Here is an 18,910-nt window from a genome sequence, read left to right on the forward strand (position 1 = left end):
AGATTCCATCTGCCTCTCCTGCTCTGTCAGAGAGCATCCTCCAGCTGTTCACTTGCCCCTCTCCCCACTTCGCTGTTAATTCCCCAAAGAAAACAGACCATTTCCCCTCTGACGAGTCTGCCTGGCCCCTCTGAAATTTAAATCTTTTAAAATTTTATTTACGGTCGAGAGTGATTCTGCCATTCACACTCGACTTGCCCATTTACACCCAGTTAACCTACAATGGAAGGGTGGGAGGAAACACACGCAGACAGGGGGAGAGGGTGCACACTTCTGAGAGACAGCGTAGGATTCGACCCCTCTGTAATAGTGCTGTGCTAACTGGTCCGCCTGAATCTCATTGGATTGCATTTGGGGCCGTTGGCGTTGCTTGCTTGTGTGATGGAGGGACCGCTGATCGGCGCGGTGTCCACATGGATGGCTTTACAAAGGAGTTGAGCTTCCTGTTGCAAAGGGAGACGAGCAACAGGGAGGCCTGACTGACAGCTTCTTTAGAAATTAGCTGACAATTATGTGAATTATGAGCCACCAGTACATTTTCCCTGCTATGGAATTAGTGCGATCTGCTACTGTGAAACATGTTTTTAAATTCAGTTTTAATTCGTGGGATCTGATGGTCGCTGAAGAGGCCCAGCGTTTACCGTCATAGCGAAGCCCCCCTTGACAAGGTAGGGGTGAGCTGCGTCTTTGAACCGCTGGGGTCCATGTGCTGACCGGCTGCGTCACGGCCTGGTACGGGGATGCCAATCCCCCCCCCCCGAGCAGAAAGCCCTGCAAAAGGCAGCGGACGCGGCCCAGGATATCGCAGGCAAAACCCTCCACACCATTGAGAACATCTACAAGGAACGCTGCCGGCGGAGAGTAGCAGCGATCATCAAGGATCCACCCCACCCAGCACACGCTCTGTTCTCACTCCTGCCTTCAGGAAAAAGGTCTAGGGGCCACAAGACTCACCACACCAGGTTCAGGAACAGCTGCTCCCCCTCCACCGTCAGACTCCTCAACGACAAACCCAATCAGGGACTCGTTTACGGACTCTGACTTGTGCACCTTATTGATTTTTCTCTCTCTGTTTTGCACAGGTACATTTCTTTACCTGTTGACTCGTGTAGGTTGTGGACAGTTTTTTTTTTGCACTACCAATAAGTGGTAATTCTGCCTGGCCCGCAGGGAACAGAATCTCAGGGTTGTATGTGATGTCACACACGTACTCTGGGAATAATTTTGAAATCTGAAATCACCCTTAATCTTCCAAATTGCAATGTCCCAGACAAATACAGGGAAGGGAAGGGTGTGTGGAGAGTAGCCCATTGTACAGCTCCACTCAAACCGCCCTGCACTGACTTTTGCTGTTCACTCATTGCCCCCAGCCTCTCGTGGGCAACCCAGTGCCTTCCAAATGTCCATGTAAATCAGTGGCTTTCAAACATTTTCCTCCCACTCACATTCCACTTGAAGTAATCTGTGTGCCATCGGTGCTCTGTGATGAGTAAGGGATTGCTTAAGGAGGGATGTGGGTGGAAAGAAAAGGTTTGAAACCCACTGTTTTAATCGTCCCTCATTGACACATTATGTGCATCTTTTCATTGCTCTAAAGGAAATGGGCCAACAACAATTTTTCTCAAGTAAAATATTTCAATAACAATCGGGTCTGGAGCAGTGATTCTCAACCTTCCCTTCCCACCCACATCCCACCTGAAGTAACCCCTTACTAATCACAGAGCACCGATGGCACAGGGATTACTGGGAAGAAAAGGTCTGAAAACTACTGCTGTAGAGGATTTCCATGAAGTCCAGTCACCTCCTCAGTTGTGTGGGACCTTTGTGAATGGACTCCAAAGCTCGGATGAGGTCAGTTACCGACTCCACACAATTCTCCAACAAAGAATTGCATTCTCTTTCTTTTCAAAATGTTTTTTATTGAGTTGAACTAAATTCCTTTACACAAGGTAAACTAATAATCACATCAAACAAATCCTATGATATACAAGTCAAGTCCCCTTTAATTATTGTTCATACTGTGCTCACACGATAAAGACGAGATAGGGTTTCTCCAGGAGCAGAATCAAAAACCAGGATTTATTGTCATGAACAAGTCATGAAATTTAGTGCTTTGTGGGAGTATCATAGAGCAAACTTTCATATTATAACCACCTTTCAACATTACTGTAAAAAAATTAAAATAATAGTGCACGAAAAGTGAGGCTGTGTCTGGGGGTCGTGGCCCGTTCAGGAATCTGATGGCGGAGGGGGAGAAGCCGACCTTGTGCCGCTGGGAGCTCGTCTTCAGGCTCCTGGACCTCCTTCCCAATGGCAGCAGAGTGAAGAGGGCATGGTCTGGGTGGTGGGGTGGTGGGGGGGGATCCTTGACGATAAAGGCTGCTTTCTTGAGACACCACCTCATGTCGATGTCCTCGATGGAGTGGAGTCTGGTGCCCGTGATGTTGCAGGTTAACAACCCTCTGGAGTTTATTCTTGTCCTGAGAGTTGGCGCCTCTGTACCAGGCAGTGATGCAACCAGCCTGACTGCTCTCCACAGTCCACCTGTAGATGTCCACAAGAGTTTTCAGTGACCTGCAGAACTGCCTCAGACACCTCACAAAGTCTAGCTGCTGGTGATCTTTCTTTTTGATTTCATCGACGTGGAGGCTCCAGGACAGATCCTTGAAGATGTTGACACCCAAGAATTTGAAGTTCTTGACCCTGTCCACTACTGACCCCTCGATGAGGACTGGGTCGAGTTCCCCTGACTTCCTCCTGAAGTTCAGATTCAGATCTTTGCTGATGTTGAGCGCAAGGTTGTTGTCATTACACCATCCAACGGGCTGATCCATCTCCCTCCTGAACACTTTCTTGTCGCCGTCTGTGATTCTGACGACAACCGTGGGGTCACCAGCAAACTTGTAGATGGCATTGGGATTGTGCCCGGCCACAGACATGGGTGTAGAGTGAGTAGAGCAGTAGGCTAAGCACTTATCCTTGGGGTACATGTGTTGATGACCATGGAGCATATTTACATAAATATTAGTTAGAATAGAAGTTAAACTCACTGAAATATTAAGACATAAACAGTAAAAGTCCATGGTCACTATTAACATCTGTTCTGGGGATTGAGGAACCTGATGGCTTGGGGGTAAAAATCTGTTGCCCAAGCTGGATGTCAGGGCCCGAGTGCTATGGTACCTCCTACCAGATGGCAGAAGGGCGAACAGTCTACGTGAGGGGTGTGTGGAGACCTTCACAATGTTTATTGCCTTTCACCTGCATTGAGTTTTGTCGACATCCGTCATGGTGGGAAGAGAGGCCCTAATGATCTTTTCCGCTGACTTCACCATCCTCTGCAAGGTCTTGCGGTCCGAGGAGGTACAGCTTCCAAACCAGGCAGGGATACAGTTGAACAGGATGATCTCGATACATCCTCTGTAGGATGTAGTGAGGATGGGGGGGGGGGGGAGGTGGGAGATGATGAATTTTCCTCAGCCTTCGCAGGAAGTCGAGGTGCTCCTGGGCTTTCTTGGCTATGGAGTCGGTGTTGAGGGACCAGGTGAGGTTCTCCGCCAAGTGCCCTCCAAGGAACTTGATGCTCTTGACGACCTCAATGGTGGAGCCATCAATGGTCAACGGAGAGTGATCGCTTATCAATTGTAAATTAGAAGCATAGCCATAATTATTTCAGAACTTATTTCATTCAGGACATCAAATTCTATAATAGTAATAATTAAACAATTAAATCATAACTTGTATTATGTCCAAAAATAACATTGAATACAAAAATTCTAGAAATAACACACATAAAAGTCCCCTCTACGATATTTTATTATATGATCCGTGATCTGTAGTTAAACCCCCACTTTACATGTCAAAAAAATTTTTTTTTACCCTTACTAATCTACCCCCTCCCTCTGAACAAGGCTCTCTGTGAATATTGAGGAAGTGCATTTCTAAACCATTCACAGGTTTTCTCGTTTTGCCTCTCCTGAAGTCACAGAACCAGAATTGGGATCTATCATCATGAACAAGTCACGAAATTTATTGTTTTGACGCAGCGTCACAGAGCCAATGTTCGTACATGCCACGTTGTACATTTATAACGGCCACAACACCGTGAAGGGCTCCACACGCCCCATCCCACAATCTGTTCTCCCTCCTGCCCTCGTGACCAGGTTTCGAGACAGCTTCCTGCACCCAAAGCCGTGAGGCTTCTGAACTCCGAGGGCTAGCATAATGTAATGAGATATTTATAAGTGATGCGTTATTTATAAAAAAGATTCTGAGATAATTTATCCATGTAAATAATCAGATCCGCCATCCGGAGAAACGCTATCTCGTTTTCTCTGGACGCTGCAAGGGTTATGGTATGAATGACGAATATAAACACGACTTGATTTAAATCACCTGACAAAAATAAATAAAAACAGTGGAAGAAAAAGTCAAAGTGAGGCTGTGTCTTTGGTTCAGGAGGGGAAGAAGCTGTGCTTGTGACTCCTTGTGTTCATACCAGTCAAGGTGAAGGCTAACCCGTCTTTAAACACGGGTCAGTAAACCCTACAAGTCATGGCCTGTGAGCACATGCCTTGTAAGGCACCAGCGACCGGTGTTAAAATCCCTCACTGTCTGTAAGGCGTTTGCATGTTCTCCCCGTGTCTGTGTGGGTTTTCCCAGGGGGGAAGCTCCAGTTTCCTTGCACACTTCAAAATGTACCAGGGAGTTGTAGGTTAATTGGGTGGTACCGGCTCGTGGGCTGAAAGGGCCTGTTCCCGTGAGCTGAAAGGGCCTGTTCCCGAGGGCTGTGTCTCTAAATTTAAAATATCCCTGTGAATCTGCACCTTCTGTAGTGTAGTCACCTCTCTCGTCTGATGTGACCAGAACCCCCTGCTGTGGTCAGACTGTTGGAGTCAGACCCAACTTTCATCAGACTGTTGAGGACAGACCCAGCCTTCATCAGACTGTTGGGGACAGACCCGGCCTTCATCAGACTGTTGGTTGGAGACAGACCCAGCTTTCGTCAGACTATTGGGGACAGACCCAGCCTTCATCAGACTGTTGGGGACAGATCCAGCCTTCATCAGACTGTTGGGGACAGACCCGGCCTTCATCAGACTGTTGGTTGGAGACAGACCCAGCTTTCGTCAGACTATTGGGGACAGACCCAGCCTTCATCAGACTGTTGGGGACAGATCCAGCCTTCATCAGACTGTTGGGGACAGACCCAGCCTTCATCAGACTGTTGGGGACAGATCCAGCCTTCATCAGACTGTTGGAGACAGACCCGGCCTTCATCAGACTGTTGGAGACAGACCCAGCTTTCGTCAGACTATTGGGGACAGACCAGCCTTTGTCAGACTATTGGGGACAGACCCAGCCTTCATCAGACTGTTGGGGACAGACCCAGCTATGAGCTGACTGTTGAGGACAGTCCCACCCTTCATCAGACTCTTGGGGATAGTCCCAGCCTTCATCAGACTGTTGGAGACAGACCCAGCTTTCGTCAGACTATTGGGGACAGACCAGCCTTTGTCAGACTGTTGGGGACAGACCCAGCCTTCATCAGACTGTTGAGGACAGTCCCACCCTTCATCAGACTGTTGGCGACAGACCCAGCTGTGAGCTGACTGTTGGAGATAGTCCCAGCCTTCATCAGACTCTTGGGGACAGTTCCAGCCTTCATCAGACTCTTGGGGACAGTCCCAGCTGATTGTGATGTTTCCGGCCAGGCCGCTATAGGCTGGAGTGCAGAGTCCTGTGGAACTCCACTGGCAACAGCAAGGCATGGACAAAGACCTGTAGAAATGGCAAAAATGATGGTACAGAAAACAGGCCAATCGATCCTTCTAGTCTGTGCTAAAACATTATTCCTCTAGTCCCACTGTCCTGGATCCATTCCATATTCCTCCAGAACACTCCCATCCATATATCTATCCAAAATGTGCCACAATCATTGCACTTAACTTCCTTCTTGAGTCAATTTTGGCTTCAATTTGCCTCTTCCCTGGATCCCAGAGGATTTTACCATTTTGTCAGTCTGCCACGTGGAATCTTATTAAAAGCCTTGCCGAAATCCATGAAGACAACATTAAATGCATTACCTTCATCGACCCTCAATGTTACTTCTTCAAAGGAATTCAATCCAACTCAGCTCCCTTGACAAATCTATGACAGCCGTCCTGAATCAATCTCTGCCTTGCTCTATGAAGATCGATACTCTCCCTGTTACTGGATTCCATTCATTTGACCTGAGTCAAAAATCCAGCCAACTGGGCTGTAACTGTTCTATCACCTCCTGCTGCTTCAAACGTTAGCTGCCCTCCAATCCTTCATGTGACCGGAGCAGCAGAGAGCTAGGAAATTCAAAGCAAAGAAAGAATCAGCAGGTCAGACAGCGTCTGTGGAGGGAGAAACAGTGTTAATGTTCCAGGTTCCCTCTCTATCACTTCTCCAGCTAGGAGAGTCTTCGTCCCTGTGTCAGCTCTGTCAACAACCTGGTTCATTTTAGGACGGCAGTAGCAACTTCCCAGGGTAAGATCTGTATGTCTCCTTCACTCTCACTATGTCTCTCTCTCTCCCCTTTTCCCTCTGTCTCCTTTACCCCATTACAAAGCCAAACCCCCCACCCCCAATCACTGGCTAGGTCAGCTCAATGCTGTTACAGCACCAGTGACTCTGGTTCGAATCTGGTTTGCACGTCCTGCGAGGGTTTTCCCTGGGGGCCCTGGTTTCCTCCCACCCTTCAAAACATACCAGGGGCTGTAGGTCAATTGGGTGTAATTGGGGGGCACGAACCCGTGGGCCGGAAGAGCCGGTTCTGAATTTAAATTCTCACCTTTCCTCTCTCCTGGCCGCCTCTCCATATCCAATGATCACCTTTGTCTGTTGGTCTGTGCTCCTCACCAGAGACAGGGGCAGGAGGCGGCCATTCGGCCTGTCAAGTCTGCCCCGCTGTTCTAGGCTGATCTGATGACAGGCTCATCTCCACCGACTGGCCTTTTCCCCATATCCCTTAATTTCCTGACGATGTAAATATCTACCCAACCTTGTCTTAAATCTATTTACTGAGGTCGCCCCCCACCACTGCTTCAATGGGCAGCGAATTCCACAGATTCCCCACCCTTTGGGAGAAGCAGTTCCTCCTCAGCTCCGTCCAAAATCTACTCCCCTGGATCTTGAGTTGATGTCCCCTCATTCTGGTCTCCCCCACCCCCTCTATCTTATCTCTGCCTTTCAGAAATTTTTACGTTTCTATAAGATCTCCTCTCATTCCTTCCACCTGCCATTTCTTTTATTGAAACATCCGCCTATTTTAACTCATACCTTGAAGAAAGGCTCAGGCCCGAAACATCTTTGCCTTCCCTGGACGCTGCGAGTTCCTGCTGTTTACCAAACTGTCTCCTTCGCTAAATAAATACAAAATACTTGTAACGTCTGGAACAGCACTGCACCCCCCCCCCCCCCGCCCCCATTTCGGAGAAGGCCTTGCCCTCCCTACCTTCGCCAGGATTTTTCTGCGCATTTGAAGTGAATAACCTCATGAGCCGTGCTGCACTGACCCTGTGCCTCCTGGTCAAGGGCCCTCAGGTAGGACAGCTCAGCCACCTGGCAGGAGAGACACTTCACAGCGTCTAGGAGGTGGTCTCCTCTCCATTAGGCGCGGACTGGGGCATCGCTACGCTCAACACTTCGGCTCTGTCTGCCGCAACAGCGTGAGCCTCCCAGTTCGATTTCCCCTTCCATTCCCTTGCCCGTTCCATTCCACCCGCAAACAAGAGCTCGTCATTTCCTGTACAATCAGGAACAACAATCGTAAACCAATTCTGCTGTTGTCTGTGGGCCAGAGAATCCTTCTGTTATACAAATAATTCACATCTTCACTAATCTGCTCTTCTCACGTGGTGAAATTATAGAGTTGAAAATTATTTAATGGTTATAAAAACATATTAGTCTCCAGAATGTGTCAATATTCTCATTGACAACCTGTTTGAAAATGGACATTTTAACAGTGATGAACTTCCATTCCCTGCAATTATTTCAGACATAATAGAACAGTCTTTTCTGCTGTGTCTAGTCCCAGCACCTTGTTGTTATTACAGCACAGAAACAGGGCTCTCTCGGCTTGGTGTCATGGGGGTGGGGGGGCATTTGCCGCTCATCCCTCTCAACTGAGTTATTGTGCCCCTCCCCTAACACACCTACCCGCAGCACTAGCGTCACTGGACGGCGGGGGGGGGGGACACCGCTCCGGGCGACGCCACTGGAGGGGGGTTTCCCCCAGAGTGAATCACCTGGAGTCGTCTCCATGTGCGTTACGTCGGTGGGAGGGGGAAGGGTGAGGGCAGCGCACAGAGGAGGACCGTGGCAGGTATGGTGCCCACTCTCCACCAACCCCCCCAGCTGAGTTTGTGCCCCCCAACCCCCTGCAGTTACCTTAATGCCCCCTCTACTTCCTCCCACCCGACATCTTCCGACGCTGACTCTGCACCACTTCGGCCCTTCTAGTCAGTGCTGAACTATTAATATGTCTGGTCCCTCTACCTGCACCCAGTCCGTAGGCTTCCACATCCATCCCATCCATAGACCTGTCCAAATTCCTCTTCAATGTTAAACTGAGCCCACATTCACTACCTTGGCTGGCAGCTCGTTCCACTCACAAATTCACAAATGACAGGCTCAATCGGCGAATTGGCCCATTGAGTCTTCCCCGCCATTCTAATCATGAGCTGATCCATCCTCCCACCAAGTCCCACTCCCCAGCCTTCTCCCCATAATCCTCGATGCCCTGACTGATCAAATACCTGTCAATCTCTGCCTTAATTACACCCAACAACCTCACTTCCATGGCCACTTGTGGCAAAAAGTTTCACAGACTCATGACCCTCTGGCTGAAGAAATTTCTCCACATCTCTATTTTAAATGGATGCCCTTTTATCCTGTTGTCCCAGACTCCCCAACCATGGGGAGCATCCTGGCCACATCGACTCTGTCCAGGCCTTTCAGAATTCGAAATGCTTCGCTGAGGACCCCCCTCATCCCTTTGTACCCCATCGAGTACAGTCCAAGGGCCAACAGTTGTTCCGCATATCCTAACCCTTTCATTCCTGGTATCGTTCTAGTAAATCTTCTCCCCAACGCCAGCACATCTTTTCCCAAAACTGTACACAGTTCTCCTCGTGAGATCTCCTACAGAGTCTCATCATCCCTTCCCTACTCTTGTATCCTCTCCCTCTAGATCTGAACGCCGACCCTGCATTCTCTTTCTTCACCCCTGACTCACCCTGGAGGTTGACCTTTAGGGGATCCTGCGCGAGGGCTTCCAGTCCCGTTGCACCTCGGAATTTTGAATTTCCTCCCCATCCAAATAATATTCAGCCCGTCCATGTCTTCTACCATGGCTGCACACCTCCTTCATCTGCCACTTCTTTGTCTGTTCTCCTCATCTATGCAGCTTTTCCGTGTCCTCAGCACTACTAGCTCTGCCACCCATTTGGGTGTCATCCACAAATTCAGCCATCGATTCCATTATCCAAATTATTTAAATGCACTGTAAAAGGAACCCCCCCCCCCCCCCCCCCAACACCGACCCCTGCGGAACACCACAAGTAACAGGCAACCAAGCCACTCTGTTTCCTGCCTTTAAACTAATAACCACTCCCACTACTCTCTGTGTGAAGAAGTTCCCCCTAAACATCTCCCCTTTCATCCTTTAGCCATGTCCTCTGGTTTATATCTCACCCACCCTCAGTGGGAAAAGCCGACCTACATTTACTCTGTCTGTCCCCCTCATAATTTTAAATACCTCGATCAAACCTCCCCTCATTTCTCTACGCTCCAGGGAATAAAGTCTCAACCTGTTTAACCTTTCCCTGTAACTCAGTTCCTGAGTCATTGTGTTCAAGTCGTTCCCTCCAACTCTAATATCTTGCGGCTCCTCCAATCATCACTTGAAGTTGTCCTGGACTCTCCCACCGTGGGGAACAACCTTTCTACATTGACTCTGTCCGCGCCTTTCAACATTCAAAACGTTTCAATGAGATCCCCCTCATTCTCATAAATCCCAACGAGTTCAGACCAAGAGCCGTCAAACACTCCTCATACTTTCATAATAACCCTTTAATTCCCAGAATCTGAACCTTCTCTGAACCCTCTCCAATGTCAGCCCATCCTTTCTCCAACAAGGACCCCAAAATTGCTCACAATTCTCCACGTAAGGTCTCACCAGGGCCTGTTAAAGCCTCAACATTCCATCCCTTCTCTTAGATTGTAGTCCTCTTGAAACAAACACCAGCATTTGCCTTCTTCACCCCCAACTCAAACTGGAAGTTCACCTTCAGGCCCATCCTGCACAAGGATCCCGGCTCCCTTTGAATCTGGAGATTTTCAATTTTCTCCTCATTTTAAAAATAGTTGCTCATTTATTTCTTCTACCCAAGTGCACCACCGTTCACTTTTTGACATTATATTTCATTTGCCACTTCCCTGCCAAGTCTCCTGATCTAAGTCCTTTTGCAGCCTCCGTGTTTTCTTGTCACTATCTTCTCCGCTTCCCTTCATATCGTTTACCAATTTGGCCATGAAGCTGTGTGTTCCACAATCCAAATCACGAGGGTACATCCTAAAAAAGAGCCTAGTGACGGTGGGTTACAAGGAAGTTGCCAGAAAGAAATGGGCAGACTGGGGCAGGAAGGCCAAAAGGAGTGGCCATTGGAGGTGAATGATGCAGCGAGAATCCGCAGGTGAAAACAGAACCAGTGATCGTGAACACGAGATAGTTGGCAAGAATTAAATGTTCTCCAAGGACCAAGGGGGATATTGAGCTTAGACTTGGCGTGGGAGATAAATCAGTGGAGTTGGGGAAACATCGGAGATGCTCGGAGTGGTGGGAGGGGGGAGAAGGGATTAGAGGTCACGGTGATGGATGAGATTCAAGATTCCATCGGCAGCCCGAGGTCCAGATCTGAACCTCCGACATGGTCAGGAAGCCCTCAGTGCCCTTGGCACCCTCTTGTGTCCTGCTTCCCCTGGTTCCCCTTCAGTCAGTCTCAAGCTGGTCTCCAGCAGCCCTGCCGCCTGGAGCGAGTTCCTCTACTCCAGTCCCCAGCAGCCCGCAGCCTGATGCGGCCTTTGACTCCCTTTGACTGGAGTTTCCAGCAGCCCCACAGCCCAATGCGTGGCCCTTTGACCGGAGTTCCCAGCAGCCCCACAGCCCGATGCATGGCCCTTTGACTGGAGTCCCCAAGAGCCCGCAGTCCGATGCATGGCCCTTTGACCGCAATCCCCAGCAGCCCCGCAGCCCATGTCTTCTTCATCCTCAGAGCCCCTTTGTTGGTCCCGCCACTGTGGTCAATGTCACATGGGTCAACTCCTCTGCTTCCCAGACGGAGGGGGGGGAGGGTGGACTCCTCATTTTCTGGTGCCCTGCGCCAGTCCTCCACTCCCCCAGATTCTGCAACCTCCGTCATGTCTGCTGTCGAACACAAGCCCAGCCATTTTTTAAAAAATAAAACCACCTTTGGCCCCCATTGAAAGCTTGTATGGAGCCAACGGCAGTCGGACTGGGTGATTGGACCCCGAGGGGAAGCACTGTACCTCCACTCCCTGCTCTCCCTGGGCCCAAGTGCTGTCATTACAGCAGCACGTTGCCATTTTATTTTAGTCAGTTCTCTTAAATGACGGGGCCACAACCCCTTGAAGGTGGTCAGGTCAAATGGCCTCAGGGTTTATCGCACACCCTGTCTAAATCCTCTATTTCCAGGAAAGGAAGGAGTTAAAATGCAGGCGGGGGAGAGGCCTTAGACACCTGGTATCTCGTCTTCAGCTTGGCTTGTAATTGAGGTTGAAAGGCCACCAGAATAAATTGGAATTGGGAGCTGGCGCTCTGGTTTCCTGGAGACCTGTGCCTGCATACGTGACAGCTTGTTGGTTAACCTGGGTGGATGTAAAATGTGCAGGCTCTGGGAGCCAGTGAGTAGCACCATGTCCTGCATCTCTCAGTGTGGATCACCCTCCAACGAACATCGTTTGCGAAGCAAGTCAAGTTTATTGAAATCCGATTGTACAAGTACAACCTGATGGAACAGCGTTCTCTGGTCCTCAGTGCAAAAGCACGCACACACACCCAGACATGACACACATACAGACACATAGTACACACACAGGGCAAGTCTTCATTCGTACAAATAAATATTGTTTTGTGAATATGAGGGTCTCGGAGATCAGTGTGAGCAGTTCCTTTGGTTGTTCATCATTCTCACTGCCCGTGGGAAGAAGCTGTTCCTCAGCCTGGTGGTGCTGGCTCTGATCCTCCTGGATCTCTTCCCCGATGGGAGCAGCTGGAAGATGCTGTGTACAGGATGGAAGGGGTCCTCAGTGATTTTACCCGCCCTCTTCAGACAACGATCCCACTAGAACCCGTCGATGTCAGGGGGGAGGGAGACTCCAGTGATCCTCTCTGCCATCCTTATGGTCCTGTGGATTGACTTCCGATTCATTTCTCTGCAGCAACAGTCCCCACACTGTGATGCAGCCGGCCAGGACGCTCTTGATAGAGCTCCTGTAGAAGGTTGATGTGATGGTGGCCGGTAGCCTCACCCAACTCAGTCCTCTCAGGAAGTGCAGTCCCTGTTGCGCCTTCCTGACAAGTGAGGAGATGTTGAGGGTCCACGATAGGTCACTAGTGAAGTGAACTCCAAGGAATTTGATGTCTCCCCTCTCTCCACCTCAGAGTTGTTAATGTGTAGTGGAGGGTGGTCGTCCCTGGTCTTCCTGAAGTCCACGATCATCTCCTTCATCTGTCCATGTTGAGACTCAGATTGCTCCTCTCACTCCATCTCATGAGGTTTTCCACCTCATCTCTGTCGTGCAACTCATCGTTGTTGCCGATGAGGCTGACGACGGTCGTGCCATCTGCAAACTCGATGACCCTGTTGGAGCTGGACCGGGCAACGCAGTCATGGGTCAGTGTTGAGAACAGGAGCAGGCTGAGTCCACAGCCCTAAGATGCGCCAGGGCTCAGCGCAACTGGGATCGACGTTTGTCAGTTCACCTCCTGTACCTACCCCAGCCTTTCATTCAGATGCTGTGTTTCTTCATTCACACCTTGAGCAAGGGCTCAGGCTTGAAATGTCCGCAACAACATCTTCCCCTCCAATGGACGCTGTGAGACTGGCTGAGTCCCTTAGTGTTTCAGTGGGTTTATAGTGTACTCTGTGTGCCGGGCACAGTGTGTGCTGCAGCCGAGGGCAGTGTTATATCTGGCTCACAGACAAGTGGGCGAAGTGTGGGAACTTGCTGTACATTCCATTGATGCTGAATCCTGGGTTGGTTGGCACATCGCCATCTCCACCATCTGGTCATTGTGTTTTGGCTGTTTGTGAGCTACATTTCTGAAGATTTTTTAGACAATAAATTTGACGAGATGGTTCACTTGCTTTGCATCAGTTGACAGAAAGAGGAGGCTTTCTCTCATTCTCATCTCTCCGTTCAGAGTTTCCCCGGCCGCTCTTTGTCAACCACAACAGTGGGTTGAAAATCCAGGAAGTCACCTCTGGAATAGGCAGTATTGAGGGAGCTCCGCCCCATGGAAGGTGGTACTGAGGGAGCTCTGCCCCGTGGAAGGTGGTACTGAGGGAGCTCTGCCCCATGGGAGGGGTGGTACTGAGGGAGCTCTGCTCTGTGGGAAGGGCAGTACTGAGGGAGCTCCGCCCCATGGGAGGGGCGGTACTGAGGGAGCTTCACACTGTGGGAGGGGTGGTACTGAGGGAGCTCCATCCCATGGGAGGGGCAGTACTAAGGGAGCTTCACACCGTGGGAGGGGCAGTACTGAGGGATCTCCACACTGTGGGAGGGGCAGAAGTGAGGGAGCACCCCACTATGGCAGGAAGGCTTTTTTTCCATACAAAGCAATAAACTGACCCACGTTTTGCCCCTGTCGAAGGCCCATGGGTGTCATCTCCAGGAAGAGCTTCTCCGTGTCCTGGTAATTGTCTCCGAAACACTGTCCCTCATTTAATCACCAATTGTCTGCTCGTTATCACACCTGGGAGCTGGCTGTGCAAAAATTGACCAGCATGCTCTCGGAGGAGGCTCAGATGAGGATGAAAGAGGTCAACCTTGAATTATTCAACACAATTTTAACCTTGTACTTCACGAGCCAATGTCAGTAAAACCTCCTGACGTGCCAGTGCATAATCAAGGAGGGATCCCTGCTGGAAACGCCCATCTAAAAGAGAAACTGCTCCAGCCCAGGTTTCAGTTTTCACAACTCGTGTGTGGATTAGTAGCTGGACACCCGTTTTTTTGTAGCAATGCCCTTCAGTCCCTTTTTTTTAAAAATGAGGAAAATAAAGATATCCCTGCTAAAAATGACAGGGCATGTTTGCAGGCTGTTAATGTCACATATGGGACAACAATCCCCCTGATATTTATACTCTGTCTGTGTTGCGATTTCTGGAGGTTTGGGCAAAAATTATAGAATTAATTGACTGAAAAGCTGGCGGGGGTGGGGGTGCGGGGATACTTGTGAGTGAGTTGTTTTAAGCTGAAGTTGTTCAGGCCTGGAATGCACTGAATTCCATTGTTTGGCCACAGGGTCTAGTTCAGGGGTTCTATCACAACCAGCGTTTATTGCCGTGAATGAGTCATGGTGTTTTGCGGCAGCGTTACAGTGCAAACGTTCATATTATAACTGTTTTATGACATTTCTGTAAAAAATTTAAATAACAGTGGCCAAAAAGTGAGGCTGTGTCTGGGGGTCGTTGCCTGTTCAGGAATCTGATGGCAGAGGGGAAGAAGCTGTCCCTGATCCGCTGGGTGCTCGTCTTCAGGCTCCTTCCCCAATGGTAGCAGAGTGAAGAGGCCACGGCCTGGGTGGTGGGGGTCTTTGAGGATAGAGGCTGTTTTTTTTCAGACACTGCCTCATGTTGATATCCTCGATGGAGTGAAGTCTGGTGACCGTGATGTTGCAGGCCGGGTTAACGACCCTCTGGAGTTAATTCTTGTCCTGAGAGTTGGTGCCACTGTACCAGGCAGTGATGCAACCGGCCAGAATACTCTCCAAGGTACACCTGTAGAAGTTTACGAAAGCCTTCGGTGACCTACAGAACCACCTCAGACACTTCGCGAATTCTTGTCGCTGGCAAGCCTTCTTCATGACGTCCTTTCTGCCTCCCTTCCTGCAAACCCTCCTTGCTGACTGAGAGCTCAGACACACTCCCCGAGCTGTACCACCATTTCACGTGTCTGTCCTGTTCCTTGGGGTGGGGATGGGGGCCTGAGGTTGAAGTGGATTTGATCGTCCCATTTCCAAGGGAGTTGGGTCAGACTCGGAAGAGGAAAATCTGCGGCAAAGCAACCACTGCTTCTGGGGGTGGGGTGGGGGGGAGAGAATCCCAAAGCTTCCCAGCCCTCTGGGTTCAGAGGCTCCACTCTTCCTCTGTGACAGCACCAGCGACTGGAACCTGATTCGAATCCCGTGCTGTCTGTAAGGAGTTCTCCCGTGACAGTGTGTGTTTTCCCTGGGGGGGCTCTAGTTTCCTCCCACCCTTCAAGACATACTGGGAATTAAGAACATAAGAAATAGGAGCAGGATTCAGCCATTTGGCCCGTTGACCCTTCTCCACCATTCAATGAGATTTGCCTTTTCTACATGTCCCTGAATTCCCCGACAATGTAGAAATCTCTCCAACCTTGTCTTAAATATATTTACTGAGGCCACCTCTACTGCTTAAATGGGCAGCGAATTACACAGATGGCCCCCCCCCCCACCCCCGCCAGGAAAAGCAGTTCCTCCTCATCTCTGTCCTAAATCTACTCCCCTGGATCTTGAGGCCACGTCCCCTTGTTCTGGTCTCCCCCACCAATGGGATCAACATACCAACCTCGATCTTATCTCTGCCTTTCATCATTTTATTCGCTTCTATAAGGTCCCCTCTCATTTTACTAAATTCCAGTGAGCCCCAGATGTCTCATTCTCTCTTCAGAGGCCAACCCCCTCATCTCTGGAATCACCTTGGTCAATTGTAGGTAAATCAGGTGTTATTACTTGTAGGTTAATTGGGTGACACGGGCTCATGGGTCAAAAGGGCCTGTTATTGTGCTGTATGTCTAAATTTAAATTTAAATTAAAACCTGGTCCCATTCACCCAGCCCTGAAGAAAACAAGAGATCGGAGGCTGACAGGATCTGGGCTAGTTCCATTTGGCCCATGCGCAAGCCCTGGCTATCCACAAATTGTTCCAAATGTCTTGTGATCGTCCACAGTTTCCTGAGGCAGCTCGTTTGACAGTCACGGTTGGCGTAGCAGTTAGTGCAACGCCTTCACAGCGCCAGTGACCAGGACCGGGGTTCGAATCCCGTGCTGTCTGTAGGGATCTTGTACGTTCTCCCCGCATCTACATGGGTTTTCCCCACAGACTCCAGTTTCCTCCTACCATTCAAAACATACTTGGGGGGGGGGGGGGCGAGGTGTAGGTTGGTTGGGTGTAAATTGGGCTCATGGGCCAAAATGGCCTGTAACCACAATGTATGTCGAAATTTAAAAATTAAAAATTCCACACATGGACCATTCTCGTTGGGAAAAACTGTTCCGTTGGGTCCAGAAAAGATCTTCCCAGATAGTGACTCAGAAGAACTGGAATTCATTCTCTCCACCTCTGATCCTCTTGATCATTCACCTCTGGTTTTCCCTTCTTGGAGTCACAACCAGCTCCTTGGTTTTGGTGATGTTAAGTGCGAGGTTGTTGTTGGTGCACCACTCCTGTTTGTTGAGTCATCGCCCTTTTATATCCCACCACCTCCCGTGGTATCATCAGTGAATTTGTCGATGGGGGTGTTGTCGGCCTGAGCTGCACATTTGTAGGTGCCTTATACCAATTGCTTTATCACTTTGTTCTGTAATTTAGGAGACCACAGTTGTGGGGAATGTTTCTGACTTTCTACTCTATCTGTGCACCTCTCTTGGATTACCCCTCTCCTCCTCCACTCCAAAGAAGGCCCAGTTTGCCCTCCGAACTGAATCACTTTATCCCACACAACGGCCCGATCACTCTCCAGAGCAGACACCTCCCGCTAAATGGATGCAGCTGAACTTGAACATGCCTTGGCGGATCCGAACAGCAACCTCCCAACTATTCTAAGGGCACAAATATCTTTCCTCTGAGGAGGTTCAGCGCTGACCACTGACAGCTCTGTGTGTGTTATGCAATGGGTGACACTAAGATTGTAGGCTTTGTGGATGGTGGGGAAGGCTTTCAAACCTTGCAGAGGGATCTGGACCAGCTGGAAAAATGGGCTGAAAAATGGCCGATGGAGTTTAAAGCAGACAAACCAAGAAAGGACGTACACGGTGAACAGTTGGGCACTGAGGAGTGTGGTAGAACAGAGAGAGCTGGGAATACAGATACATAATTCCCTGAAAGTGGTGTCACAGGTGGACAGGGTTGTATAACCATATAACCATATACAGCACAGAACAGGCCAGTTTGGCCCTACTAGTCCATGCCGGAACAAATCCCCACCCTCCTAGTCCCACTGACCAGCACCTGGTCCATACCCCTCCAATCCTCTCCCCTCCATGTAATTATCCAGTCTTTCCTTAAATGTAAATAACGTTCTTGCTTCAACCACCTCTTCCGGAAGCTTATTCCACATCCCAACCACCCTTTGCGTGAAGAAATTTCCCTTCATGTTCCCCTTATAATTTTCCCCCTGCAATCTCAAACCATGGCCTCTGGTTTGAATATCCCCCACTCTTAATTGAAAAAGCCTATCCATGTTGACTCTCTCTGTCCCTTTTAAAATCTTGAACACCTCCATCAAATCCCCCCTCAATCTTCTACGCTCCAGAGAAAAAAACCCCAGGCTGCTCAACCTTTCTCTGTAACTCAAACCCTGACATCCTGTCAACATTCTCGTGAACCTTCTCTGCACTCTCTCTATTTTGTTTATATCCTTCCTATATTTTGGTGACCAAAACTGCACACAGTATTCCAAACTTGGCCTCAACAATGCTTTGTACAATTTCATCATAACATCCCAACTCTTGAATTCAATACTCCGATTTATGAAGGCCAACTTTCCAAATGCCTTCTTCACTGCTCTATCTACCTGAGTATCAACTTTGAGGGTACTATTTACACTTTTGGCACATTGGCCTTCATAAATCAAAGTATTGAGTCCAGGAGTTGGGATGTTGTAAAATTGTGTAAGACATTAGTGAGGCCAAATTTGGAGAATTGTGTGCAATTTTGGTCACCGAACTACAGGAAAGATCTCAATAAGATAGAAAGAGGGCAGAGAAGATTTACTGGGATGTTGCCAGGACTTCAGGAACTGAGTTACAGGGAGAGGTTAAACAGGTACGGACTTTATTCTCTGGAGTGTGGAAGAATGAGGGGAGATTTGAACGAGGTGTTTAACATCATGAGGGGACAGACAGAGTAAATGTGGGTCGGCTTTTCCCACTGAGGGTGGGTGAGATACAAACCAGAGGATGTGGGTTAAGGGCGAAAGTGGAAAAGTTTAGGGGGAACACCTTCACACAGAGAGCAGTGGGGGTGTGGAACAAGCTGAGGTGGTGAATGCAGGCTCAGTATTAACATTGAAGAAGAATTTGGACAGGTACTTGGATGGGTGAAGTATGGAGGGCTATGGAGTGGGTGCAGGTCAGTGGGACTAGGCACAGACTAGAAGGGCCAAAGGGCCTGTTTTCTGTGCTGTAATGTTCTATGATTCCATGGATGCCTATAAATCAAGTGTGTGTGATATCGTGATGGTTGGGGAATTAACAGCAGAGTTCTAGTCCGTTAATCAGAGACAGGAATTGGAATCCCATTCGGCAGCAGCAGAATTTAAATTCAAGCAATTACATAAATCTAGATGTTTTTTTTAAAGAATCAGCCAGTCTCAGCAACGTCAACCATGA

At 49.2% G+C, this 18,910-nt stretch overlaps 2 protein-coding genes across 22 annotated transcripts in view; one reads left to right on the plus strand and one right to left on the minus strand.

Annotated features, from left to right (window-relative positions):
• Positions 1-18,910, plus strand: part of LOC138740935 (neurexin-2-like) — an 838,414-nt gene that overhangs the window by 364,665 nt on the left and 454,839 nt on the right. The window lies entirely within an intron of this gene.
• LOC138741782 (uncharacterized) lies at positions 1,926-7,807 on the minus strand. Its single transcript, XM_069896074.1, has 4 exons — positions 7,484-7,807; positions 7,309-7,391; positions 6,087-6,338; positions 1,926-3,634 (listed from the first exon to the last, which is right to left on the minus strand). The coding sequence occupies exon 4, from the start codon at positions 3,096-3,098 to the stop codon at positions 2,178-2,180; it is 921 nt and encodes a 306-aa protein (XP_069752175.1). The 5' UTR covers positions 3,099-3,634; positions 6,087-6,338; positions 7,309-7,391; positions 7,484-7,807; the 3' UTR covers positions 1,926-2,177.

Source organism: Narcine bancroftii, chromosome 8 (assembly GCF_036971445.1).
Source record: "Narcine bancroftii isolate sNarBan1 chromosome 8, sNarBan1.hap1, whole genome shotgun sequence".
Taxonomy (NCBI): domain Eukaryota; kingdom Metazoa; phylum Chordata; class Chondrichthyes; order Torpediniformes; family Narcinidae; genus Narcine; species Narcine bancroftii.

What these genes read in the sequence shown, in the direction of transcription:
- LOC138741782 (XM_069896074.1), bottom strand. Translation starts at nt 3,098, where the DNA reads ATGTTAATAGTGACCATGGACTTTTACTGTTTATGTCTTAATATTTCA.